This window comes from Camelus bactrianus, chromosome 23 (genome assembly GCF_048773025.1).
Source record: "Camelus bactrianus isolate YW-2024 breed Bactrian camel chromosome 23, ASM4877302v1, whole genome shotgun sequence".
Lineage (NCBI taxonomy): Eukaryota > Metazoa > Chordata > Mammalia > Artiodactyla > Camelidae > Camelus > Camelus bactrianus.
This window is the reverse complement of record NC_133561.1, coordinates 960,598-986,207: the sequence shown is the minus strand read 5'-3', so window position 1 is coordinate 986,207 and position 25,610 is coordinate 960,598. Positions and strand designations below refer to the sequence as shown.

Genomic DNA, 25,610 nt, shown 5'->3' with positions numbered 1-25,610 from the left:
TGGCCTCGCTGGGCCCCCTCGTGCCCTGGTCAGGAACCAGTGGAAGGCAGGAGGTTTGTCCCAGAGAGGGCAGGCTGGGGCCCGCGTCTCTGAAGGACTCTCAGCCAGGGAGACCTGAGCGGGGTCACTCCAGGGGACAGAAACAGAAGTTCCAGGAAGCCCTCTCTGGTCATCAGCACTGCTCAGAAGCGGCCCCAGCTGCCGGGGGGCACAGAGCTCACGGCTGGCAGGCAGGGTGGAGGTGGGCGCTGGCCCGGGGGCTGGACGATCCTGGACCAGCCGAGCTGACCCTGTGCATCAGAATCACCTGAGGGCCTTTTCAAATACAGATTCCCAGGCCCTCCCAGGAAGACGAATCAGACTCTCCGGGGGGGGGGGGAATCTGTTTTAAAGCCTCCCACTGTGGTTCTCATGGTGGGAGTGGGGTTGGAGGCACTGTGGGGGGCGGGGGGGGCAGGGTGGGAATCACCCAGTAGCTGATCCCTGACCGGTCTTGGCCAGGCCACGCACCACCAGCTCACCCAACCCAGGTCTGGGCACGTGGCCCCGCTCAGTCTCTGCCCCAGCCGGAGGAGATCTGTGCCCTTATTGGGGGCGGGTGGGTGGAGGAGGGAAGTCCCTGGGCTGGGCCTGCCTCCCGTCGGTGGAGGGGATGCTGCCCCTTCAGAATCAAACCCCAAGAGCCCACGGCAGGCCCCTCCCAGAACTCAGCATCGCCCGTAAATGTGTCTCCTGAGGGGCCCCGGACGCCTCACTCAGCGATCACAGACACAACACGGGAAGAAATCCCAGAACGGGCACGAAGACCCTCGTCCTTCTTCCTCTGGGTCCTTGGGCTTGGCAGAGTGCAGGGCCCTACTGAGAGGGGAAAGAGGGGGCCAGGGCACAACCATTAAAGGAGCCACACAGCCCTTTAGGCCAGGACAGAAACTGGCTAGCACCCGACCTGGCCCAGGAAGGAGGACGAGCTGACCCCAGGAGAGCTCGAGCCTTATGGCTGGCTCCTTGTCGTGCGTCAGCTGCTAAATGACCCCCCGCAGACGCTGTGACGGTCAGGGCTGACCATGAAAGCGGCCCAGTCCTGGGAATCCCCGCCCCTTCCCCAGAGCAGCTGGAACAATCCTCCCGCTTGTTAGCACACGAGGTTACCGAGCCCACAGATGCTGCCTCCGCACCTGTGCTCGCCCTCTCCGGCCTCTGAGATGCCCGCACTCCACCTGTGGAGGGTGCATCTCTCTGAATAAATCTGCCCTCACTGAACTATCGCTCACCCTTGGCTTCTTCCCTGTGTGAAGCCAGGGGCCCTCACCGGATAGGGTGCGTCCCAAAGACTCACCTGGGACCTGGGACGCGGCCATCGTCTTGTGCCCAGTTTTTCTTGCATCACTACCAGCATGAAAATCCTGCAAAGAGAAGCTGTCACCTGGGGTCAGAGCTGAGAGCCTGTGCACAGGAGGTAGCATGCCGGGGCCCCCTGGGGAAAGGGGGAGGGGGGCCCTCCCCTTCACTGACTCGAGTTTGCTGCACATGGTACAGTGCCTCTCTGCGGCACCCCCAGGCACCACCTTCTCCGGGGCCCCCACGTTACCCAGGGCTTGTGCGTGTACGGCACAGAAAGCCAAACTTGGACAGCCAGCATTTGCAGCAAAGTAAGGGCTTATTTGCAGGTGCCAAGTGAGGAGAACTCTCTCTCGTTCAAAGGGTGATGGCTCTCAGGCAAGGGTTTTAAAGGCGGTGTAAGGGAGGGGGCTGGGATGACTGATCTGCTCCAGATCTTCTGGTTGGTTGGTGGGGAGGTAACCCAGCAATACTTCAGGGATCCAAATCATCAACCTTTTGGTTCCAACCAGTCTGGGGTCTACGTGCTGGGGGTCAGCATGTAGCCGCCATCCTCCAGCGGGCGGGGGTCTTAGATTCTGCAGAACGTCTCAAAAGTATGTATCAGATTGTAATCTGCACCCCTCAGGAGGAGCTCAGAGCCCTGTGATCTTGTCCTAGCCATTAATTGCTTGAGTCTTCTCTTGGGAACTCCTAGGAGATGAAAGATTTTTCTGCAAAAGAGAAACAGGGGACCCGGAGGGGCTTTGGGACCCAGGAAGGTCCTGCAGAGTTCTGCTTGGTTTCAGTCCCCGCTTGCATGGCGAGAAAGTAAATAATGTTTTGGATGGGGAGGTTAATCGTGAACTCGGTAGGGGACTCAGAGTTTTAGGGGGACTCGGTGTCACTCACTGGAGGCCGGCCTCCCCCAACCTGCTGCCGCCGCACCCTGCCCTGCCCTGCCCTTAGGGTGCTTCCCGGCTGGCCCACCGCCTCTGAGCAGTTTCACTGTTCCACTCCCAGGAGGTGTGTCCAGCCCCCTCAGCACTGCGTCTGCTCTGCAGGACGGGTGGCCTTCGTTCTTGACAGCCAGTCAAGGAGACTGGGCAATGGCCTTGTGCTGGGGCGCCAGAGGCCCGCAAGCCACCAGCAGAGGGCAGCCTGTCCCCAGCTTTGGGGCCCAAACACCCCATCCAGGCCACTCCTGTGCGCCCTCCCAGAGCAGTCAGCGAACCAAGTATCTGAGTGTTTATGGAACCGTCCATCCATCCCTCCAGCCAGCCCCCCGACGCACAGACCCTTCTGGGAGAACGTCTGGTGGCCACACCCTGGGCTGGACGTAGAGAAGTTATCAAGATGATGGAGCCCTTGTCCCCGCCAGGAACTCACAGACCCAGACATCACCTTGCACTCACCCACTGCCCTACAGTACCCACCGGTCTTACACCGACCTTACTAGCTTACGTGTTTAGGGCCCATTCCCAGAGTCACGGGGGTGTCCACCAACGTCACTGTCGGGTCTGGCCGTGTGGATGTTATGCAGACTTGCTATTGTTAAAGCATCTGCTTACTGCTACTCTGTAAAGAAGCCCAGCCCCAAACATCGGACAGGCGGCCCTCAGGTGGAGGACACTGCGAGCTCTCAGGTGAGTCTGGCCTGCTGCGGGCGGGGCTGAGGCGGCCTGCCAGGGGCTAAATGTTTGTGTCTCCCCAGAATTCATCCATTGAAATGCCAGCCCCCAAGGTGACAGTGTATGGAAGCCGGGACTTTTGGAGGGGATAGGGCCTTTAGGGAAGAGCCTATGGGAATGGGATCAGTGGTCCCATAAAAGAAGCCAGAGAGCTCCCTCACCCCTTGTGAGGTACACGTGTGGGGACCCAGCGGAAAGACGGCCATGTACGAACCCGGAGGCAGGCTCCCCAGACCCTGAACCTGCCAGCACCTTGATCTTGGACTTCCTGCCTCTGGGGCTGTGACAACAGAGCTCTGTTGTCTATAAGCCACTCAACTTACAGTTCTGTCACAGCAGCCAGAACTGATCAAGACAGAAACTGGTGCCAGGAAGTGGGGCGCTGCTCTGACAAACACCTGAAATGTGGAAGTGCCTTTGGAACCGGGTGGTGGGAGAGGCTGGAGCTCTGAAACGTCTGCTAGAAACAAGCCTCTGTTGCTGTGGACAGACCTTTACAGGAGGTTCTGGTGGGAGGTCAGAAGGAAGAGAGCGTCAGGGAGGACACCTGGGTTGTCCCGGGGAGCAAGGAGAGTCGTTCTGAGCAGAATGTTCTAGAAACACGACAACGGCCACTCTGATGACAGAAATGAGCAGCACATTGTTGGAAACGGACAAGGGACCCTTGTTACAAGGGGCAGAGGGCGGGGCTCGAGCACGTCCTGGCTCCGGTGTTTGTGGAAGGCAGGCCTCGGGAGCCACGGCGTTTGGCTGAGGGCCCCTCTGAGCACAGCGTGGAAGGAGCAGCTTGGCTCCTCCTGCTGCAGACAGAAGCAGAACTTGGAGACGCGGGAAATTCTCCGCCTGCCCACACGCAGGAAACAGCGTTCAGCTGCGGCAAGCGATAAGACTTGTACAGCTCAGCCCCTTGAGGACGCCCCAAGCTGTTCCGCCAGACGGTGGAGGGAGGGAGGGCCCCGAGGGGGACTCGGAGAGGAGGGCTGCCCCCCATCACAGCACCACAGGCCGCATGAGGGCTGCTCCACCCAGGGCTCAGATGAGGGGTGTCTGGGGGCCGCCACCGAGGTGGGACCCATTTGGGGAACCGGCAGCTGGGCCGTGGGGGTGACGAGGCCACCGCGGTGCGCCCCCCGGAAGGCAGAGGACTCTGCTCACGCTCTCCTGTCTAATGGAATTTGCCCCGTTCAGCCTTGGGCTTGCTCGGGATGGTCGCTTTCTTCTCTGCTGCTTCCCCCTCTCAGACAGGAATGTCTGTTCCATGCGTGTCCCACGTTTGTATTTTGGAAGGACAGAACACATTTTTTCACAGAGTCACGGCTAAGGAGCATCAGACTGGGGTCTCTCCACGTCCAACCCAGGTGATACCTCAGGAGACTTTAAAGTCGATGCTGGAAGGAGAGTTCAGACTCTGGGGCTGTTGGGATGGAATGAATGAATCCTGCGTGTGCAAAGGACATCAATTTTGGGGGACAGAATGCTGCTAAATCTTTGTGTCCCCCCCAAATTCATGTGTTGAAGCCTAACCCCCAGTGTGATGGTGTCAGGAGGTGGGGCCCCTGGGAGGTGGTTAGGCCTTGAGAGTGGAGCCCTCGCGGATGGGCTGGTGCCCCTGGAAGCGCTCCCCCCACCCATGAGGACACAGCGAGAAGAGGGCATCTGGGAGCCAGGCGGCAGGCCCAACCAGACGCCACCTGCCGGCACCTTGACCTTAGGCCCCAGCCTCCAGACTGAGAAATATTTTCCCGTCCACTCCACTCCAGGGCTCCTGGGCAGAAGTGAGCCTCCTGGGTTTGACATGGAAGTTCCTCTTCCTTCTGACTCGGACTCTCCAAGCTGGGCAAAGTTGCGAGCACAGTTCTGGGGACTTGCAGAGCCCCTCACTCCAAGCCCACATGGTTCCCACCTGCGGCCTGGGAGTGGGGCCCCGCGGGGCCAGGCAGCAGGTCTGGGTTGGCTGGGTCCCTCCGGGCAGCGGTTCAGCCAGAACTGTGACCAGAGGAAGCCTCCGCCTGCTTTCCAGCAGACCTCCTGCTAGCGTGCTTCCTCCAGCCAGTCCCCTCCCAGCTCCAGGAGGGTCGCGGCGTCCCCACAGAGCAGAACGGGGCACCAGGGCTCTGTTCTAATGGCTTTATTGACTCAGTGAGGAATCAGCTTGCATCGTCTGCCCTCTAGAACCCCCAGTCCAAGCAGCAGCCCCACACAGTGTGATCCCAGCCCTGGGGACAGCGGAGCCTGGCCCCTCCCTGTCTCTAGCTGCTCCTGACCTGGGGGTGGGGAAGGGATGGGGCGGTGTGGCCAGAGGGGACCCTAGAGGAGGGTGGGTGGCAGGCAGGGCCCTGGGCAGGCAGGGGGAAGGGGTGTCCAGGTGAAGACAGGCTGCATGTGTCTCCCCCCACATCTGAGCGTCAAGCCAGCGTGTCAAGGACTGAGCGCTGCCCCACAGCCTCAGAACCCAGGGTTCACGCGCCCTCAGATCCAGGCCCCTGAATGGGCGGCGTGTATATCATTAGGGCCCCCATCAAACAGGGAGTGCGATGCCCGGGGAGGCAGGACCACATCCTGACCTCGGGCTCTCAGACCCGGGTTGCTCCCCTGCCCGAGAGTGGGGACGTGGGTTCCCCAGTCTCAAAGGCAAGAGACCAAGCAGGGCAGGTGGTCCCTGCAGTTGGTGTCCGTCTGCGTGTCCCCCAGTGACTCCCGAGTTGGGACTCCCTAGGCCTGCTCTGAGGGAACCAAGACGTCCCCGTCTCCCCACCACGGGCACAGCCCTCCCCGGCCTTGCTCCCCTCCCACGGGGTCTGCTCCTCTTGGCCCCACTGATGACGGACACTCGGACTAAAAGACAGGACAGGGGTCTGCGGGGCGGGGCAGGGGTGCCCAGAGACCAAAGCCCTGAGGCCACCTGCTGGTCCAGGGGGAGCTCCTTGTAGGGCGGGGCCTCCAGCAGACCCCAAACCAAAGGGAGCCAGACGCCGAAGTTCAAGTCCTTGGTGACATGTGCAGCACTGAAGGGAGGAAGAATCCTGGAGGTGGCGGGGCTGCCGGGAAGGGGGCTGCGGTGAGAAGCGCAGGCCGGGGCAGCGCAGCGGGCGGGCTCACTCGGAGTGGACCAGGGCCCCGGCCCCCTGCCCGAAGCCAAAGCCCTTGGGCCCGAAGTTTTTGGCATAGCATCCTGCAGAAGGAGGAGAGGGGTGAGCGTGCCCCCAGCAGCCCACAGAGAATGGGGGTGAGAACACGCCCCAGGCACACCTCCGGGCCCCCGCACTGTAGCTACCCCCCGCCCACACACAGCGCCTGGCCAGGCCTCTGGAGCAGCAAGTCCAGCAGCAGTACCCCCGGCACCCCCGACAGGGACGGGGTTGCTGGCTCCGCAGCGTAGCCCTTTCCTGCTTCTGGAATCTTAGGAGGATCAAGCCCCCCGTCAGAGCTCTGGACTGGGAGCTGGGAGCCCTGTTCCGGCCCCTCCCCGCCCCGACCTGCCTGTGACCCTGGCCAAGTCCCCTCCCCCTCAGGCTGCCTCCTCATCTGTAACGTGAAAGGGTCTCACTGGACAGTCTCACTGGGTGCTCCGGGACGGACCCCCAGGGCCAGGAACTGGTTTACCTTAGCCAGGGCACAGCTACCCGGCCCCACCCCTCGGGCCTCCCGGTGGGGGAAACACCCACCTTTGCAGTAGATGTCGCCGTCCTTGTCGGCCAGGGTGGTGGACTCCAGGCCTTTGCCGCACTTAGCGCACCGGAAGCAGGACTTGTGCCAGGACTGGGCAGGGAAGGAGACCGTTAGTGTTGCCGCCCCCAGCCCCATCCCCCTGAAGTCTGCCCAGCGGGTGCTGCTGGGAGGATGGGGCCCAGGGGCCGCACAGCGGAGGAGGCAGCCCAGGCCACCTCGCACCTGGTACCACCCTGGAGGAAGTGCTGGGCAGGAAAGCCAGCACCTGTGCTACAAAGGGCAGGTGCGGGGACCACCGCCAAGGCAGCTGTCAACCCAGTCGGGGCCAGTCCAGCCTCACCTCGACCATCCTGCCCGGGACTGCCGGTGTGGGCGCGGCCCTCAGACCCATCCGGGCACCGCCACTCACTGTGCCCCGCTCCACACTTCCTCCCTGGGAGACCGCTGCCTCCATCGCAGCCCAGTGTGAGAGCCAGAGAGTAGTGGGATGTGCCTGGCAGGGGCCTGGCACAGAGGAGGCCCTGTCGGTGGCACCCAGCACCACGGCGGAAGGAGAAAGGGCCCACGAGATGCGCTGAAGCCACAGAAGCCCCTCGTGGTCCCGCAAAGACCAGGAGAAGCCGCTGGGTCTGCACGTGACGAGGGCCAGCTCCCCCAGCCGGCTGAGCGGCCGGCAAGCAGACAGCTCTGCCAGACCGGGAGAGGGAGAGGCTGACAGCAGCAGACAGGACACAACAAGGCCTTTTAAGGGCAAAGAGACTCCCTCGCTGGGCTGGCCGCTGGGGCTGGAGACTGAGACAGGAAACTACCTCCCGGCATGTTTCCTGGCAGCCAGACCCGCGCCTGTTGGCGCCTGCCCGGGGCTCGAGGGACCGCGAGACCCGAGCGCTGAGATAGGCCGGACCCCCGGCACCCGTCCCGGGCCCCGAGCACCCCAGCAGGCACCAGCCTCTGCTGCTCCCCCGTCTCCGGGCAGGCGGAGGCCTGACCACCGCCGCCCTGCCTCCAGACACGCCGGCCTCTTGCCCCGGGGGGCGGCACCCGACACATTCCAGCTGCTCTTGCCCCTTCCTTGGCCCCGAGAGGTGGCGCCTCTGCCTGCCTCTTCTTACCCCTGAGAGACAGCACGGCCCTTACTTCAACTCAGGCCCTGTCCAGGTAACAGAAATACTGACTCGTAGGTACTTTTTGGTGACTTCCTGTTCTCATAATGAGACACAGCGGAAAAACACCAACTTAATAATAATATAATAACGTCTCCTTTTTTTGTATCCCTTAGTCAATGGCAAGGGTCTTCACTCCAACCACACAAGCCCCAAAAGCAATAAAAACAACAACCAGGGCAGCTGGCCCGTGTCCACCGCAGCCCGGCACGACCTCCCCTGGCGGGGCCCACCGCCAGCTCCACTCTAGGTGCAGGACGGAGGCTCGGGTAGGTGAGCGATCGGCCCGCGGCCACACAACCAGCAAACGGCAGGCAAAACTGGGTTTCAAACCAGGTTGCCTAGGGGCTCACTGGTCCTGCTAGGATTCGGGATCCCTGCCCGCCAGACAGCCGTGGACATGGGCTCCGAGACGTGAATGGGCCCGAGCAGGGTTCACGGCAGGGGGGGCGGGGTCTTGGGAGTCAGGTGAACCAGGCCTCACCTCGAGCCTAGCCGTTCCTGCTGAAAAATCTGGCAAAGTCTTTAACGCCTGTGGGTCTCGGCTTCTTTATCTGTAAAATGGGGTAACGCCCCGATCTCCAGCGTGACTGAGCGTTGGATGGAGACCCGCCTGGGCTAGACTTACCCTACGTGTGCGTTTCCTGTCCGCTCCCCCCGCCCCTCCCGGCCCTTCCTCAAGGTTGCAGTCCTGGAAGCCAAGCCTGTGACACCCGCCAAGCCCCTCCTCACCCTGGGCCTCACACGGAGACCCAGCACCCCGTTCCGGCCACACGCCCTGAAGATGCCCGTCCTGTGACTCTCTGGCCGCTAGTCTGAGACGGCAAGCCCCGGGCCAGGGCTCTCAGGCCTCCTCCCTGCAGCCTCGCAGAGGGGTGATTCCCGCTGCGCTCTGGGGGCTGGGGGCCACGTCGGAACCCCACAGGGGGAGGGCAGGCATGCCAGTGAGAAAAAGCTAGCAAAGGCCTCCCAGAGGCTCCGATAGGCCCGGGACCCTGAGAGGCTCTGCCCTGGGAGCACGTGGGTGGATTTCCGAGTCCACACCCTACAAAACAGGAGATATGTGGATTCTCAGGTGGTTCCTAACATTTTCAGATCACAAATCCTTTTGAAAATCTGACAAAAGCCATGAACTGTCTTGCCAGAGAGAGATACGATCCCACAAAACTGCACGCTCTCCTCAGGGGCATCCTCAGACCTGCCTTCTCCAGCCGGAGACTCCATCTCAGCAGCTCCCTAGGGACCATCCGCAGGTGGTTAACACCCGGCTCCCTTGGCGGGGGCGCTGCTGAGCTCGCCTCAGAGACTCCGAGACACAGGGACAAGCAACCCAGGCGGACTGAGGGGCCTCCTTCACGGTGGCTTTCAAACAGAAGGGAGGGAGCTCAAGCCCAGGGCTCAGGCTCCCTGAGCAGAGAGCCAGGGTCGCACTTGCCCAGCTCTGGAGCCCGCCTGCCCGGCAGCCGCCTTACCTTCCCGGCTCCAATCACCTTCTCTGCCGCGTACACAGCCTGGCTGCACCGAGGGCAGCGCTCGGAGCTGCCGATCTTCTGGGCAAACTTGGACGCGTTGGGGTTGGTGGTGGGCCTGTGTCCAGGGGCCCTGTGTGGGGGAGGACGTGCAGTGAGATGACATCACAGCACGATGCGGGGAGGGAGCGGCGAGTGGGTATGGGCACGACCCCGCCTCCAACTCGCCAGGCCGTGATCAGGATGGGCTGCTGGGCCTCCAGGGTCATCTCCACTTCACAGCCGGACACACCAAGGGTCAGTCACTGCCTACACTGACCCCACACGTCCCTCAGACCCCAGGTTAGAACGCTGGAGCCGTGCAACCCTCTGTTTGCCAAGAACCGCCCTCCTCTGCCCGCCTCCTGCAGCCTGTCTACTATGCCAGTCTTTCCAGGAGAAGTCAGCTGGCAAACCCCTCCACGGGGGCCAGGACCTTGGCTGAAATGAGGGGACCCCTCCATCACTTCCATCCATCCCCCGGGCTGAGGAGCTGGCCAGGCCGACCACCAGCACCCCCATTCACAGCAGGCCAGTGGTCAGTGGGTGCTGCGGACCTAGTGACGCCCTGTGTGCTTCCAGGGACTGGACTGACTTCCCTGGAGCGGGGGTGAGTGGGGTCCGGCTGGCACACTCACTGGCTGTGGCACCCAGCAAGTCACTGAGACTGGCTGGGTTTCCTCATCTGTGGAGAGAAGAGGCAGGACCCTGAAATTCTTGGGGTCCCTCCCAGCTCTGACGCCCATGAAAATAGAGGCTGCAGCTGCGTTCAGGGAAGAGCCAGCCTGTTCTAGTCCTGGCCCCTGGCCCCTGCTGCTCCAGCTGGCCCGACACACAGTAGGTGCTCTGTGCTCCGACCTTCTACACTGGGCGGGGGGAGGGGTGGGGAGGGGAGCGGGGAGGGGCGGGGCGCTGAACTCACTCCTCCTGCTTGATGCCCAGCGACTCCCCCCGGTCCATGCTCAGCGTGCCAGCACCCTGCCCGTAGCCGTAGCCCTTGGGGCCATACTTCTTGCCGTAGCAGGACTTGCAGTAGATCTCCTCACCGTGCACGGCCACGGTGGTGCTGTCCAGATTCTTCTTGCAGACCACTGTACGGGGAGGAGGGGAGGACTGAGCCGGTGGGCCCTGCAAGCCCCCTGCCCGCTGCAGCAGAAGCTCTCTGGGGCTTTGCATACACAGCATCCTGGTCTTTCAGGAGCCTGGAAGTGGAAGTCAGGGGGCCAGGGAGCAGGAGGAGAGAGGAGGGGTCTAAGGGGGCTGGCCGAGCCCCTCTCCCAGGAGCCGCCTGGGCCCTCCTTGGTCCTCCCACCCGCAGCACTCCCTGCGTTGATCAGAGCCAACCTGACCCCAAGCCACGGGGATCCAGCTGAGGGCCTTCACTCTGCCCTTGACAAAGAGACCACGTGTCCGACAGAAGAGGAGAGGGAAGGAAGGGAGGAAGGAAGACAGGCAGGGTGTTCCCGACCCCAGCAAGCAGCCCAGAAGGGCTAGCCGTGCGCGCTCGAGGACGGGGGTGCAGGAGCAGCGAGGCACCCGGTAGGAAGGCCAGCATTCACTAAGCGCCCAGCATGGTGGCCTCTGGGACGAGGCACAGGCCACCTCTCACAGCCGTGCGAGGCCAAGTTTCTAATCTCAGAAATCACGTTGCCACAGGAGGAGCTGAGGTTGGACTCTGGGAGGAGTGTCCTGACTCCAGGGCTAAGAGGCAGAAATGGGGTGAACTAGGAAGGCCGTGGGCCAAGTGTGTCCTCCTGTGCTCTCCCACGGGGCCTGGGCCCAGAGCCCACCCAACTCTGCCCCTTCCTGCGGGCGACCCGGGCTGTGCCTTCCTAGCCTCTGCATCCTCTGGGTAACGCAGACAGCAGGGTCGACCCCAGAAGTGGTTGTGAGAACTAAACGAGACCTTGCATGGGAAGTACTTAGCACAGCACCCTGCACACAGTAGGCCACAGTAAATGTCAGCTCCTAACAGTATCACACAGAGTTAGAGCCGTGGGAACACAATGGAGTGTTAGGGGGTCAGGACTCAAGATCGTCTTAGTAATTCTCTCTAGAGACTCAGCTTCCCCCGTTTCTTCCGGTCTTGTCCTCCAGTGCTAACAATCCTTAGATACTGGGGTTCAGTGCCCCCCTCCTCGAGCACATCCTCAAACACGCCCTTCTGAAGACAGAGTCCTGGGGGAGTCCCTGGAGGAGCCAGCCTCTCCTCCCTGCAAGGAGGCGCCCAGCTGAGCTCTGTGAAGCATGCTGTCCCCTGGCCTTTAAAGGGCAGCTCTCTGCCCCCAGGGCCCAGGTTGGAGACTTCGGACTAAATAAGGACCCTCTGGCCCTGCCCCTGAGGTCCCCACCTCACTCCAGCACTCAGTGGTCCAAATATGGACATTCTCACTGCCTCCCCAGGGCTTTGCTCCAGGATGGAGGGACAGGAACAGCGGGCCAAGGGCTCCAACATTCCCTTCTAGGGCGGGAAGGCAGGGGTGGGCCTGGAATTGCTTCCCCAAGTTGACCCAAGTTGAACTGGAAATTCCAAGACCAGAAGGAGGGCGGAAAGTGAGACAGAGTGGCTGGGGGACTGAGGTCTCCTTGAGCTGACAGCCCCCCCCCAGCAGGAGGCCCAGGAGCTTAGGCCAGAGGAGACCCCAGGGTCTACAGTGACACTTCGGATGGCTCCCCGGCATGCCACTTAGGCCCTGACTTCAAGGCCTGAGACCTCCTTGCTGGTTTCTGCTCTGCCTGCTCTCCCAGAGGCCCCACTTCTACACCCTGCTCTGGCCAAGGCCCTCCAGCCCTGGCCAGCCATGTAGCCTGGGCACCTGTGGGCTCCACCAAGGATTAAGGGGGACTTTGATGAAGGCCTAAATAAGTTTCTGTCAAGTCACGTTAAGCAAAAACCAACCAACCAACCAACCACAAAACTCAGTTACAGGTTAGAGTATACATTTGCTGGGAAAATGCGCTCCAGAGGCCGGAGGGAAGAGGCAGCCCCAGGTGAGAGGTCAGGGCCCCTTCAACCCATCCCAGCATAGAGTGAGGAAGGAATCCCAAGCCCACAGAAAAGTTCAAGCTCGCACAACTGGCCAGAAGCAGGGCCTGGCCAGGGCCCAGCGTGACCTCCAGGCCTGGTCCTTTTCCACCAGCCTGGGAGTCCTTCTGGGTGGACCAAGTGTGGGGCCAGGAGGGTGAAAATGCACCGAGCACCTTGGCCTGCAGGCGAGGGGACACCGGTGTCAGGGGCACCCGGGGGGGGGGTTCTGTGAGGGTCCCCGGTGCTCCAGCAGAGAGTCCCACCACCCCGGGGGGGCTTTCTCACCAGCTGACCCTCCCCAGGACGGGGTTCTCACAGCTCAGAGAGGCAGCAGCCTTGGGCAGGTCCCCCGCGGAGCTGACCCTGTCCGCATCCTGCCTGCGGATGGGGACTGGCCGCCCTGCTCGGACCACTGGATTGGACACTGCGGGCCAACAGGGCAGGGGCTGCTCCCGATCTAGCCCGGGCCCCAGACGCGGGGACCCAGAGCCAAGGACTGGGGTGGTCAGAGGAATTTCTCTTGGGGAATCACCCAGGCCTGGCCAGCAAGGGGCCAAGGGGCTAAGGTCCCCAGTACTGCCCGGGCCCAAAGCCCTGCTGGCCTTTCTCCACCTTAGCAGGCAAAGTCCTCTGACTCTGAGGGCGACTCTGAATTCTCGAATTCTTGCTGGATACTCCTTCCCACTTCACCGAGAAAGAGAAGCCCCCTCCGTCCATTCGTAAACGAACCTGCGCCCTGGTGCCGTCCTAGGACCCAAGAATCAGCAGGTGGTGGAGTGGCTCAGACTAGGCCGACGCCCTCGAGCTCTGGGGCCCAGGAACCAGAAGGCGGGAGGCCGCCCTCCCGCACCTCCCCAGCCTGATCTCCCACAACTGTTGCTGATCCTCCACGCCCCCACCCCACGCAGGCCTGCCCGTTCCTTCCTGCGCCCCCGACCCCCTGTGTTCATTCCTGACTTCCCTCCACCACCAATCAGACCAGCCGCCAAGCCAAGCTGGGCGGCGGGCCTCTCAGCACAGCTGGCCCTTTTCAGTCCATAGTCAAAGCAACCTCTGAGAGCAGAGAGGGGTCCCTGGGGCCAGCAGTCTGGGCCCTCTCCCCGGCCAGTGCCAAGCCCTCTGACTCCCTCTGAAAACATAAACGGCTTGAAAATTCCTGAGCTGAGCGAACTGCTGACTACACGACACTGCCAGCTGCCTCCTCCTCCACGGGCCGGAAGCCAAGGGCTTCAGCAAAGCTCTTCTACCACCCACATGGCGGATGGACAGACGGATGCAGCCCCCGGTCTGTCTCTGGGGCAGCCGGCGGGCTGTGTGGTGGGTGGAAGCTTCTGGCTGGTCCTCCCGGCAGCAGGTAGACCAGCTGGACATCCAAGGAGCTGTGGCCCTTGGCCCATCTGGACTCTGCTCTGGAGCCCAGATCTCCTGGAAAAAACGCAGCCCCCCTGTCCCCACCCTGCTCGTGTGAAGCAGGGTGGACGGCCCGTTTCCTGGCAGGCTGGGATGTCAGTCCCTGGAGGTGTCCTGGAGTTACACCATCTTGCCCGCAGACCCTCAGCATTGTGTGTGTGTGTGTGTGTGTGTGTGTGTGTGTGTGTGTGTGTGTGTGTGTGTGTGTGTGTGTGTGTGTGTGTGTGTGTCTGGGGAGTGGCCATCATTTACTGAACACTCACAGCTGCTCTAAGTGCTGTGTTTGTTTTCTGAGCTCCTTTCAGGTTATTCTCACAACCCCCGGCCGCATCCTCCACGAGGCAGGTGTCATTATCTCCCTGGTAATGTTGGGAAAACTCAGCCAGAGAGAAACCAAATAACTGGCCCATCACCACACAGGTAACAACAATGCACATTCAAACCCTGACCGACTGGTTCTGAAATAACACGTCTGGCTGCCGGCCACGCCGCCTGGACATAAGGAAAACGCAAGCTACCTCTTCCTGTAAGCCAGCACCGGCTCTGTTTACAGGAAACCCCATCATGTAGGAATCTGGGGGCTCCCGGAGCCACCACTTCCTGGGTGCTCTGAACACAGGGCCCGGCCCAGGCACCGGCCAGCAGAGCACCGAGGCCTCGGCATCCCCGGGGCACCCAATGCTGCGCAGCTCCCCGCTCACGGCTCCCTGCTGGTCCAGGCCGTGACCTACAGGAGCTAATGTCAAGGCGGGAACGGGAAGGGAGGGAAGTGGGCAGCTGGCCGCAGGGGTCGGGGAGGGAGGGCCCAGCTCCTCCCAGACGCAGCTTCGCAGCCTCCCCGAGGCGGCTGCCTCCTTTAAAACTGTGCAGCACCGCGTCAGGTTCAGGCGTCCAGTGCGGCGGCTCACACTGGTGAAGGCTGTGCCCGCCTGCAGTCGTTCTAAAGCTGGCGGCGTTCCCCGTGCTCACAAACCGTCCTTGCAGCCTCCCTATTTCACACGCAGTGGCTGGTGCCCCTTCACACCCCACCCCTCTCCCCTGCTAACCGCTGGTTTGTTCTCCTCATCTGGGGCGTCTGCTGCCTTTCAACAAGGGACAGTCGGGTCCAGAGGCGGGTGCAACTGTGGGCTGAAAGTAAGTGTCTCCCTCTTAAATGATGGGTTCGTGGCAGGGAGAGAAAGACGACAGGGGGACTGGGAAGTTCTCCGGCCAAATCTTCGCCTTGGCTCCCAGCCCCAGAGCGTCTGCCACCGCCCCTAGCTCGGCCCCCAGAAAACAGCTTCTGAGGGAACAAAGAGGTCCTTAAGTGCCTCCCTCCCCAGCTGCGCTGCAGCCAAGAGTCGGCCTGTTCACATCCCGGGGCCATCTGGGGGCGGGGCCGGCTCGGGGGCGGGGCCGGCTGGGGGCGGGGCCAGCCCTGGCGTGGCTGGCTGGCCGGCCAGCCGGCCGGCCGGTCCCCATGGCAACAGCAGGGCCTGGGGCGTACTCACTGCACAGGAAGCAGGATTTGTGGAAGCTGCTGCCTTCGCACTGAACCTCTTCCGCGAAGTACACGGTCTTCTGGCACACCCCACACTTCTTGCCTCCTCCCCAGTTCGGCATTCTGAAATTGGACACAGAAAGGGGAATTAATTTTGCAGGGGGAGGGAAACACGGGTTGCCCACAGGGCACGTGCCACAGGCCACGTGCCACAGGGCACCTCCTCCTGCGCGGGGCCCGCGAGCGCTCACTGAGCGCGGCTGCCAGTCCCCTGCCAGGCGCTCCGAAGAAGCCAAACAAACGTTAAGACACAGGCTCCACAAAGAAGGCGGGAGGAGCAGTAACCGGGAACCCTCCGCTCCGGGCGTCAACATGGGGGAATCTCAGCGATTAATTTGGAGCCAAAGAAGCAGATAAGCTAGAATTCACAAAACAGCTTACTTATGTCAGGTCCACAAGCAGGCAAAGTTCATACCGTCGAGGGATGAGCACAGGAGCGGGAGCGTTTAGAGAAAGGCGGGGGTGATGAGCTCAGACTACTCTGGGGTTTGTCTCCTCGAAGGCAGGTGGACAGCAGAGCGGTCCAGTTACACACACACGTGCATACGTACGTAGATACATGTTTTCTTTTCAGATTCTTTTCCACTATATGTTATCAGGGAAATTGAACATAGCTCCCTGTGCTGTATGGTAGGTCCTATATGCTCTTTTGTATGTAAAACATAGTTCACCACAAGTACACTTTTTTTTAAAGCAGGAGGCAGGCTCACGGGACACAGTTCTCAAGCTGTAGAGTCCATTAGAATGTGGGGTTGGGGCTTGTGCAAAATCAGATTTTCTAGCGCCACCCCGGACCTGATGAATCATGACTTCTGAGGATGAGGTACGACTTTTAACAAGCACCCCAGGTGCGTCCGAAGGAGGCAGCCTGGGCCGGCTCTGAGATACTCTGGGTGTTGGTTCTGAGCTGGGGTCCTGATGCCGCCGCTCACTGGTTGTGTGGAAGGTGGTTGGGCTTTCAGAACCTTGACTTCTGCCTCTGCAAAACGAGGATAAAAACTAAAGCTACTTGCTAGATTATTTCTGGGGACTCAATGAGACACAGCATGTCAGAGGCACAGCACAGAGTAGAGTGAGTTCAGGGATCTGGGATGATTATTAGAGCAGAAATCCAAGCCTGCCGGCACAGATATAAATGCCCAGAGAGCTCGGAGGCTGGGGAAGACCCACCTCAATCACTATGAACAGGGGCACGGCTGCAGGACCACAGCCTTCCGGCTCTTTGGACGAACGCGCACGGGGGAAGGGGTTTCACTGGACCACAGGCAGCTGTGGGTACAGCATGGTGATGCGGTGAGTATGGGGGACACAGGGGCTGGGAACCGGAGGGCGGGGCCAAGGGGCTATGGCCTCCGGAGGGAGGCAGCTCCCCAGGACTTGTGTCATGAAAACGCTGAAAACAGGGATGGGGCCTCCAGAGCCCACCCTCCTGGTACAGGGTTGTGCCAGCAGTGAGACACCAAGGGTCAAGGGCAGAGGGGCGTGGGCTTCACTGCTGGGGAGCCTCCCATCTGACGGCGGCGTAAGGAGAAACACCCGCCACCCCAAAATGTCTCCTGGGCAAATGTTTTCAAGCTGGAACCAATAGAGGCCAAAGACTCAGGAAGAAACTGTGACCTTCCCCACAACTGCCTAAAAAACGTAGACAGAGCGCCTGTCGCCGAAATAGTTATCAGCAGAGACACTGGCAAAGAATACAGGCTGGCTGTGGTGGGGCACTCAGCAGTGCCAGGGGTCAGAGCCCACCCACCCCACTGTCCCTGAAGGCCTAGCAAACATGGCTCCACCACACGCCTGCTTTTCCACCTCCATGCCAATTGCCTTCCTCCTCACTGAGGTCCCAAACCACTACCCCCAACATCCTCTTTTTGTCTTGAGCTGAAGACGGTATTTAAAGTGAGAGTTCCAGTCTTTGGGGAATTCTTGGATTTTCTGGGTCTCTCCCAAGGACACGTTATTAAACTTTGATTTTCTCCTGTTCATCTGGCTCATGTCTATCTAATTCTTTTCCAGCCAGAAAAACCTAGAAGGGTGGAGGGAAGTTCCTCCTCCCGACAGTGGACACGGGTCTCAGCTCAAGAAGAAGGTCCAGTCCAGGTTCACTACCAAGTCCCAGGGCCCTGTGTGCCCCTGGCACACAGGGGTTTGTTCAGGCGTTGGATGAACAGGATGCCCTAATCCCGGGACCAGCGTGCTCCATCCTGGCAGGGTCAGGGGCCAGCAGAAGTGCTCAGCGGCTGTGTGCGGGCCGGCAGCAGGGCTGCCCATGCGGAAGTGGTGTTGGTGGCACTGGCTGCCATGGACGCTGGGGCTGGACTGTCACCAAGACTATGGGAATCTCTGGCAAGGCTCTGTCAGAGCAAAGGAGACAGTCACACTTACTGCCTCTGCTCTGTCCTCCCACATCCCGAAAGCTGGGGTTCCCTCTGGTCCCTCCCTCTCCCGTTTCCTGTGGTTCCACTGCACCTACAGTCATCCCCTGCCGAGGACGTCCACGTGCCCCTGACCTTGACCTCTCCTCCAAGCCCAGGCTCAGGTGAGCATCTCGCCTGGATGTCCCGTGAGCACCTCGATTTCAGGAGTGACCTGAGCTCATGACCTTTTCTTTCCGACTTGTTCTTATTCCTGACTTCTCCGTTTTGCTGCTGGAACCACAACCACTCTCTCCATCGCTAAGGAGTCTTATCCCCAAGCCTAGAATGGGGAGCTCTTCCCCCCACCCCTCTTATGGGCACCTGCACCGCGTTCCCCTTTACCGCTCACTCCACTCTGTGGGGAGCCTGATGGTCGCTCCTCTCCCGGCCCCTTTCCCACCCACCAGATCTGCTCATCTTCCCTCGGCTGGCCCACTACCGCCCCCTTGAAGGGGACGCCATGCTCCAATCCCCTTCTCCTTGGTAACCGCCCCAGTTTTCAGCCAGGGCATGTGGCCTGGACCTAAGCTGACCAGCCAAGGTGACCACCTACATTTTCAGGCCAATGAGACAGAAGGGAGTTCTGGGGGCTCTGAGAAAAAAACACCCCGATCTTTGGAGACAAGGTCCTGGAAGCAAGCTCCCCTGGCCCGAGTGAGGAGGGGGCAACGGGCTTCCGGGGTGTGGTTTCCAGGTCGGGGGCCCACCCGGCCCAGGGTGAAGCCAACAGTGGGGAGGGCAGAGCTCAGAGACAGAGGAAAGGGAGACCCGGTGACATCACGGAGCCCCGGAATTAAGCCAGACCTAGGCTGGCTGTCTCCACATTCTCGTTAAACTAGCGAAATGCCCTGGCTGTTTAAACCAGTTACTTTACAACTGAACGCATCCCCCAGAGGACAAGTCTGGCCACCCGGCTCCTGAACTCCCCCTCCTGAACTCCCCGCACGAACACAGCCCCGCCCCCGCCCACCTGCCAGTGACTCCCCGCTGCCTGGGAACCTCCCCTCCTCCCCCAGCTCCGTCTCCTGCTCCAGCACCTCGCACGTTATTGGGGTTGGTGAGTTAATCGCTGTGTGGGGCCTGCGCAGACCCGTGTGGGAGAGGACAGCCGGCCCCAGTGAGGCCTGGCATGTGGGACGCCCTCAGCTGAAGCCCATGCTTGGGGAGGGGGAGGCTGGCCGGGCCATTGACTACATAGGCCCAGCCTTCCCCTCCGGGGTCCTGGCCCGTCCCCAGGCCCAGCCTTCTGCACGCCCTGATACCCCCTGCAGACAGGATTTCTCTCCCTCAGAAAACAACCCAGGGGCCTGAGCTCCCAGACCCCCGGGGCCAGCCCCCAACCCCAGCGTCCGATGCCCACCGGTCCTCCAGCCCCTCTGCCCTGCTGAGCAAGAGCTCAGGGCTGCAAAACCCCACAGCAGGAGGGACAGTCGGGCAAGAAGAGCAGGGCGCGCTGGTCTGCCTGACCGCTGACCACCTCCCCTCGTCCTCGCTGCAGGGCCCAGGTCCACGCGCGCAGCCACTGCTCCACGGAGCGACTTGCATGGGGGGAGGGGGCATGCTCTGAGCCCGACACCCCAGAATTCCGGTCCCCTGCGGGGGCATTTCAGGAACAGCCCCAACATGTGAGGGGAGTACTGGGGGACATGCCACCAGCTTTGCCTCTGACAAGGCGGCCAGACGTGACCCCCAGAACCCTGGCCCCATGGCACCAGGAAGACAGCCCGCCCTTGAGTCTGTGGGCCTAATGTGTGCTGGACAGTCTACAAACACCAACCCACTGCTCCTCAGCCCCTGGAGGTAGGGGACACGTCCACCACACGGATGAGGAAACAGGCCTGGGGAGGCCGGGCCACTCGCCTGCGATCACGGGACTGGAGGAGGCCGAACTGGGTCCAGCGTGGCCGGGCCACCCCAGCTGCCATCGTGTTCGGGGGGCTGCACTTAGGAGGCCTCAGGAGGGTAGCGCTCCTCCCTCACCTCGCTCTCCTCCCCCTCCCCCGAGCCCGCAGGGGATGTCCTCCAGCCCTCAGGACACCCCTCAAGGAGGAGGGTTCCCCGACCACGTGGTGGGCAGTGCTTTGTTCCCAGACACAGAAGCCCTTCTGCCTGGGGGGGGACCCACAGTGACAACAGGCTGCCTTTGTTTTCTGTGGCTCCGTGTCCGTGTCTGGGGCTGACATCCAGCAGGGCCCAGGGAGTAGGCAGGTGAAATCTGCCCAGGACACCTCTGCGTGGGCCATACCTGAGCCAGGCCCCGTGGTGGGAGTCTCCCTTCCGGAGCCCAGAGAGGGGACGAGGGCTCGGTACTTTGGGGGAAAGTGACCATGTCCACTGCCAGGAGGTTCCCAGGCAGCCCGGGGCTCCTCTCCCCCCTGCCCATGTGAGGACCCCTGCAGGGGACCTGCCTGGGGGGGGTCTCAGCCGGGGGAGCCCTGGCCACCTCCTTCCCGCTGTGGGGGCAGGGGCTGCTCTCACACCACCCCTCCTTTCTGTCCAGCATCTCTTCTCAACAGCCAGGGTCTGGCTGGCAGGCCAGACTGCCTTAAAAGGAAGCCTGCTTCTCAGGCCTCCTGCAGAGCTCGGGGAGGGGCGGGGGGCCGGGCTCCTTCTCAGGCCCTGCAGGAGACAGAAGGAAAGACTTCCCTAGGTCAGAGCTCAGAGGTCAGGAAAATAGGATCCAGACGCATCTCTCCTGGCAGACCCGACCGACCTGGGGAAGTCGCTTCCCTCCCTGGGCCGCCGTCTGCTTGTCTCCAAATCAGACAATCCCCTGCCGCCCTAAGCTGCTGTCCTGAGGATCAGATGAGAAGGTGTGAAGGTCGGCCCAGGGCCTGGCACCCCCGAGGTGCTCACTCCTGACTGCCAGGCCTGGCGTACCTGGCCGACCCTCTCCTGCCAGATGTAGAGCCAGACGGCCCCTCTCCTGCCCAGCCAGGCCATGTCCGGGAGGAGCAGGGCTTGGGACATAGCCAGCCAAAGAGGGGTCGGGACTCCCTGCCTTCTCCATGGGCCCAGAGAAGGAGGGGGACCCGGGCCCTCCCTCCTTTGGGGTTTAGTCCCCCAGGGGGAGCCTTGTCTTGATGTCACACCCATTTGTGTTTTGCTCTGGGTGACCAGGCTCCTATGGTCACACCAGCCACCTAGGGGTTTGTGGCGAGTCCCCTGCAGAGTCCAGGTTTGTCCTACTTCGTGCTGTTGATCATCTCGACAGAGGCCAGGCTGAATGGCTGGAAACGTCTGGCCAGCTATTCACCTGAGATGTCAGGACCGCCAGGGCCGGCCAGACCTAGAAGCCCAGGACGGTCTTTCCCAGCCAGTGGCTAGCTCGGTCTGCTGTCCCTCCTTCCTGTCAGGTTGTTGCATGAACAGCTCCTTCCAGACCCTTTGTCTTGAGAGCAGAGACCCAAGACCGGGCTCCCATGCAGCAGAGTACGGGGCAGATGCAGACCAAGACTCCCACGTTCACTCCGCATGGCCTGGAAGTCAGGCTGAGGTGTCAGGTCCGGTGTGGTCATGTCTCAAGTTTAAGAAACCATCTCTGGGATGTTCAGACCTCAACTGCTGGCCACTAGCGTCTAAGGGACAGTCCCCTCCCTTCTTATCAGTGGTTTGACCTGACAAACCACTCCATGCCTTTATTTCTCCAGTGGAAAAGTCCCATGTCTCCCATTCCACAACCCCTTGTTCCCCGGGGGCAGAGAGCTCAGGTCCCCACCCACTGGGGCTGCTAGAGACCTGCCAGGTGTTTGTCTACGTAGCATTACCTGGCCGTGTGGCATCTGGCCAGGTACACAGGGGAGCTGTCATCCTTTCCGACTGGCAGCTCAGCTTCCTCCTCCACCCCCCACATCAGGAGGGCAGCCAAGGAGAAAGCGGGGGGGGGCACCCTGCTGCTCAGGGCTGGAGCCCAAGGCTTGGAGGTGACACCGGAGAGCCTAGGAAACAGTCCTCCTCTGAGAGTAACTCTCACTGGTGGGGGGACGAGGGGCCAACACAGGGGTACAAACCCTGCACGTGACGCAGCCTCTCTGTGAAGCACCACTGTGCCACGACCCCTCTGGACCCCACGCCCCAGACCTGACTGTCATTCAGGATCGCTCTCTCTCCCTCTCTGTACGTTTTCTTTTCTTTTTTTAAAACTTTTAATGGAGGTGCTGGGGATTGAACCAGGACCTCGCACAATGCCAAGCACATGCTCGACCACTGAGCTATACCCTCCCCTGTAAGTTCTGTCTTTCCCCACCCAGGCCGAGGCCTGTGGGATGGTGAGCTGGTGCGGGCCATCCTGTGTGCTTGTCCCCGAGTGCCTTTTACAGCACAGCACTCCACCCTTGGACTTCAGAAACCCGAAGGTCACAGAAGTAGAATTTGGGGTCTAGGATTTATTTCCAGTATTTCAAAGCTATTACACGAGCTCTAATGGAAAAGAATCTGAAAAATATATATATGTATGTACGCATATGTCTAACTGAATCACTTTGCTGTCCACCTGAAACTAACATTGTAAATCAACTACACTTCAGTAAAAAGTAAGAATTAATAAGAAAAATTTTAAAAGAACTATTACAGGAAATCTTATGTGATACACTAAGGTCTCAGAGACTAACCACCAGATCAAGTTTCTTTGTCTTGGTCTGAAACGAAGCCAGCTGAGAGGGTAACGGTTGGTTGGTTATCCCCTGCTGAAAAGCTCTGAGTGATTTTTCATGATTAACTGTTAAAAGGCAAAAACAAAACACAGGAGTGCTTAGACCTTAGAAAAACAAGTTGTCTGCCGCTGACATCTCCAGGAGCCCCCGCCCGGGGAGGCGGGGCGGGCACAGCGGGGGTGGGGTCTGCTGCCTCGCCGCTATGGAGGGGTCAGACGCTGCCCTCCAGCCCTGGAGAGCACTGGCCACCCCAGCTGCCTCGGTATTTACGCTCCTTACCATACATGGGAATTGCTCAGTGCTGACGTCAGACAAATTCCTGGGGTGCTGCGTAGTCACGGCCACAGGAATTCCTGACGACTGGGAACCACAGGCAGAGGCCGGTACCCAGCTCCCCCCCCCACCTCCAGTGCGCGTGCGCGTGCGCGTGTGTGTGTGTGTGTGTGTGTGTGTGTGTGTGTGTGTGTGTGTGTGTGTGTCCTTCCTGCAAACCTGGCACCAAAATTCAAACACACATCAGACCTGGTGAAAGCAGACCTCCTGGGACCCCCTCCCTTCCTCCCAGGCCAGGCCGCAGGGTTACGACCCAGAAGTCGGGAGTTCTAGCCTGACTCCATCCTCGTGCACACCGGCAGAGCCACATCTTCCTTCAGTCGTTTAGAAGCCACTGTAAAGTCCTTTGTAGTGCGCGCGTGTGTTTCGCCAATGGCAGACACGTCCTTGGCGAGCTGGCCCAGAAATAGGAAATGTGGCAGAGGAGCGAGAAACCCTGACGTGGGGACGGGGCTCGGGTTCAGGAAGGCGTCTGCCCGGGTCTGAATGGCGGCTGCAACTCTGAGCAAGTTACTAACCATCTCTGAGCCTCAGCGTCTCGTCTGTAAGACAGGGAGCAGCCGTCCCTACTGCGCAGATGCCCGGGTGACACACACCAAGGATGCAGGCCAGGCCCTGTGCCTGGCATGTGCCTACCATCCTCTCAGGGAAAGGCCAACCCAACACTCACCCTCCTGTTTCGGGCCTCTCTCCGTATTTGCCGACACACCTGAGGAGCAGCAAATGGTGACCTTTATTCTCACCAGAGCCTCGAAATGTTTACGCAAGACTTCGTCCTCACCAAGCCAGCCTCTCACCATCAGCCACCTCACAGACGTGTAAACTTCAGCAGCCTCTCATGATGGCCTGGCTTTCCCACAGGCGACCCACAGTGAACAGAAACGTCGCATCCTTTCCCTCACCTGGTCCTCAGTCCCACTCACAGAGGACACCTGGCTGGTAACCATTTGCAGGGTTCGTGAGTGTCCAGGAGGGCAGCTCAGTCCTACCCGATTCGTGCACCAAATATTTACCGATCACCAACCAGGTGCCAACACTACACTCCCAGGCTGGGAGGACCCGCCAGCTCACGAATGTTTGCCATGAGAAGTGAAAACACCTGGGCCGGAAGGCAGGCGCTCGGGCAGACCCGAGGCTGAGGCCTGTGCACTGCTGTCTCGTTTTATTAGCAGCCCAGTAGCAGGGGTGGCGGGCCCGCTTTCAGGCTCTCCCCTGTGTCCACCTCGACCCTCGACACTGGGCAGTGCTGCCCCTCCCCCTCCCTGGCCCCCAGCACACCCTCTGTGGGCTAAACTTCCTTGTCTGCCTGTCCCCTGCCCTGCCCCAGATTCCCACCTGAGGCATATGGTCATTCTCTGGGAGACCATGAGCAGTACGAGGCTGGACTCAGCCTCAAGGACAGTCCCTCCTGCAAGAGATGGCCTTACACCCACCCCCACTGGTGTCCACCTTGAACATGAGGGGCCGAAGGTGAGTGACAGCAGGGGCCGCTCAGCAGCCTTCCCCAAATCCTACTGGGGAGAAATCCCCAGCCTGCCCTCCGAGATGAGACGGGCAGCCACACCTCCAGCCTCCTTAGCTTCCGGGGAGGCTGGGGGGAGGCTGAGTCCCACTGGGTCCCAGGTCTGCGCAGTGCATTCCCAGCACCACCCCTCAGTGGGACTGAGCACAAGAGGTCAAGTCACTTGTCCCAGACCAGCTAAGCACTCAGTGGCAAATCCAGCTGTGGAGACCAGGTCAGTCTGCCTTCCAACAGTCTCCCACTGAGCCGGGTGGACTTCCCGGGGCAGCTGCTGTGCCAGGAGCCCCAGGTGGAGCCCCCTCAGCTGGGAGGCGCCTGACCCTCCATTCACCCCCAGGAGCAGGGGTGATGGCCAGAGCCCAGGCCTCAAGGGAAGGGCTGAGCCCACCTACGCTCCTGCCTAGACCCAGGTCTGGATTAGATCAATACACAGGGCAGGAGTTTGCAGAACCCGCCCGAGCGGAATGAGAGTAGGTAAAACGCTCACTTCCAGGTTTCTGGCGGGCAACGCACTGCAACTTGCTGTAAGTGTGCTAACTCCGGCCCCTTTCTCGCCCCCAGGCTTCAGGGGCTGAGGCCGCCAGACACTGTGTTCCTTCAGGCTTGGGTGACCACCCCCCGCAGCACCAAAGCGCAGGGGGGTGGGGGGCTTCCATCTCGTCGTTTAGGAAGAGTGAAACTCGCACCTGCGCCCCGGGCACGGCCGCCCCAGGCCCGGCCGAGGCCAGATGTTCCCCCGCCCTACCCGCGGGCACGTTCTCCCGGGGCAGGAGGGGGGTGGCACGGATGCTCTCACCCCTCGCGGTACAATGAGCGTCAGTGCGCGCAGAATCGCCGATTGTTCCGCCGGAGGAACTGCAGGCGATGGGGAGGCGAGGGGGAAGCCGGGCCGTCCCGGGTCAGGGGCACTTGGGGGCCCTTTGTGTCCGGGGACCCGGGGGCGGGGAGAGGCCCTGCGCCTCCTTAACAGAGAGCCGCGGCCACTTCGCCCCACTCCTCGGGCCCGCGCCGGCCTGGGTCGCACTTCCTTGCGACCGTCCCCGCAGCCACCCGGCGCGGTGGGGCGGCCAGGCGGGGAGCTCCACGCGCGCGGAGGGCCCCGGACGCACTCACCTGGCGGCGGGCGGCGGGCGGCGCGCGGCGGGCTGCGGGCGGGCGGCGGGCGAGCAGCGCTCTGCAAGCCGAGCCGGGCGTGTCCGGCCCGCGCGCTGCGCGCCCGTTTTGTTCCGCTCCAGGAGGGCGTGTCCCGGCCACGCCAACCAGTGGGCTTTGCACACTGCACCACGGCAGCGCCAGTGTCACCACCCGGGGCTGATGTCACCGCACAGGCGCCGCCCCCAGACCCCGGGCGGCCTGGCGGCGC

The 25,610-nt window shown here is 61.3% G+C and overlaps 1 protein-coding gene across 1 annotated transcript; it reads right to left on the bottom strand.

The window, feature by feature from the left end:
* Positions 1–5,121: 5,121 nt before the first annotated feature.
* On the bottom strand, positions 5,122–25,518 carry CSRP1 (cysteine and glycine rich protein 1). Its single transcript, XM_074351521.1, has 6 exons — positions 25,361–25,518; positions 15,277–15,389; positions 10,271–10,439; positions 9,313–9,442; positions 6,674–6,767; positions 5,122–6,180 (listed from the first exon to the last, which is right to left on the bottom strand). The coding sequence occupies exons 2-6, from the start codon at positions 15,386–15,388 to the stop codon at positions 6,104–6,106; spliced, it is 582 nt and encodes a 193-aa protein (XP_074207622.1). The 5' UTR covers position 15,389; positions 25,361–25,518; the 3' UTR covers positions 5,122–6,103.
* Between the last annotated feature and the right edge of the window lie 92 nt (positions 25,519–25,610).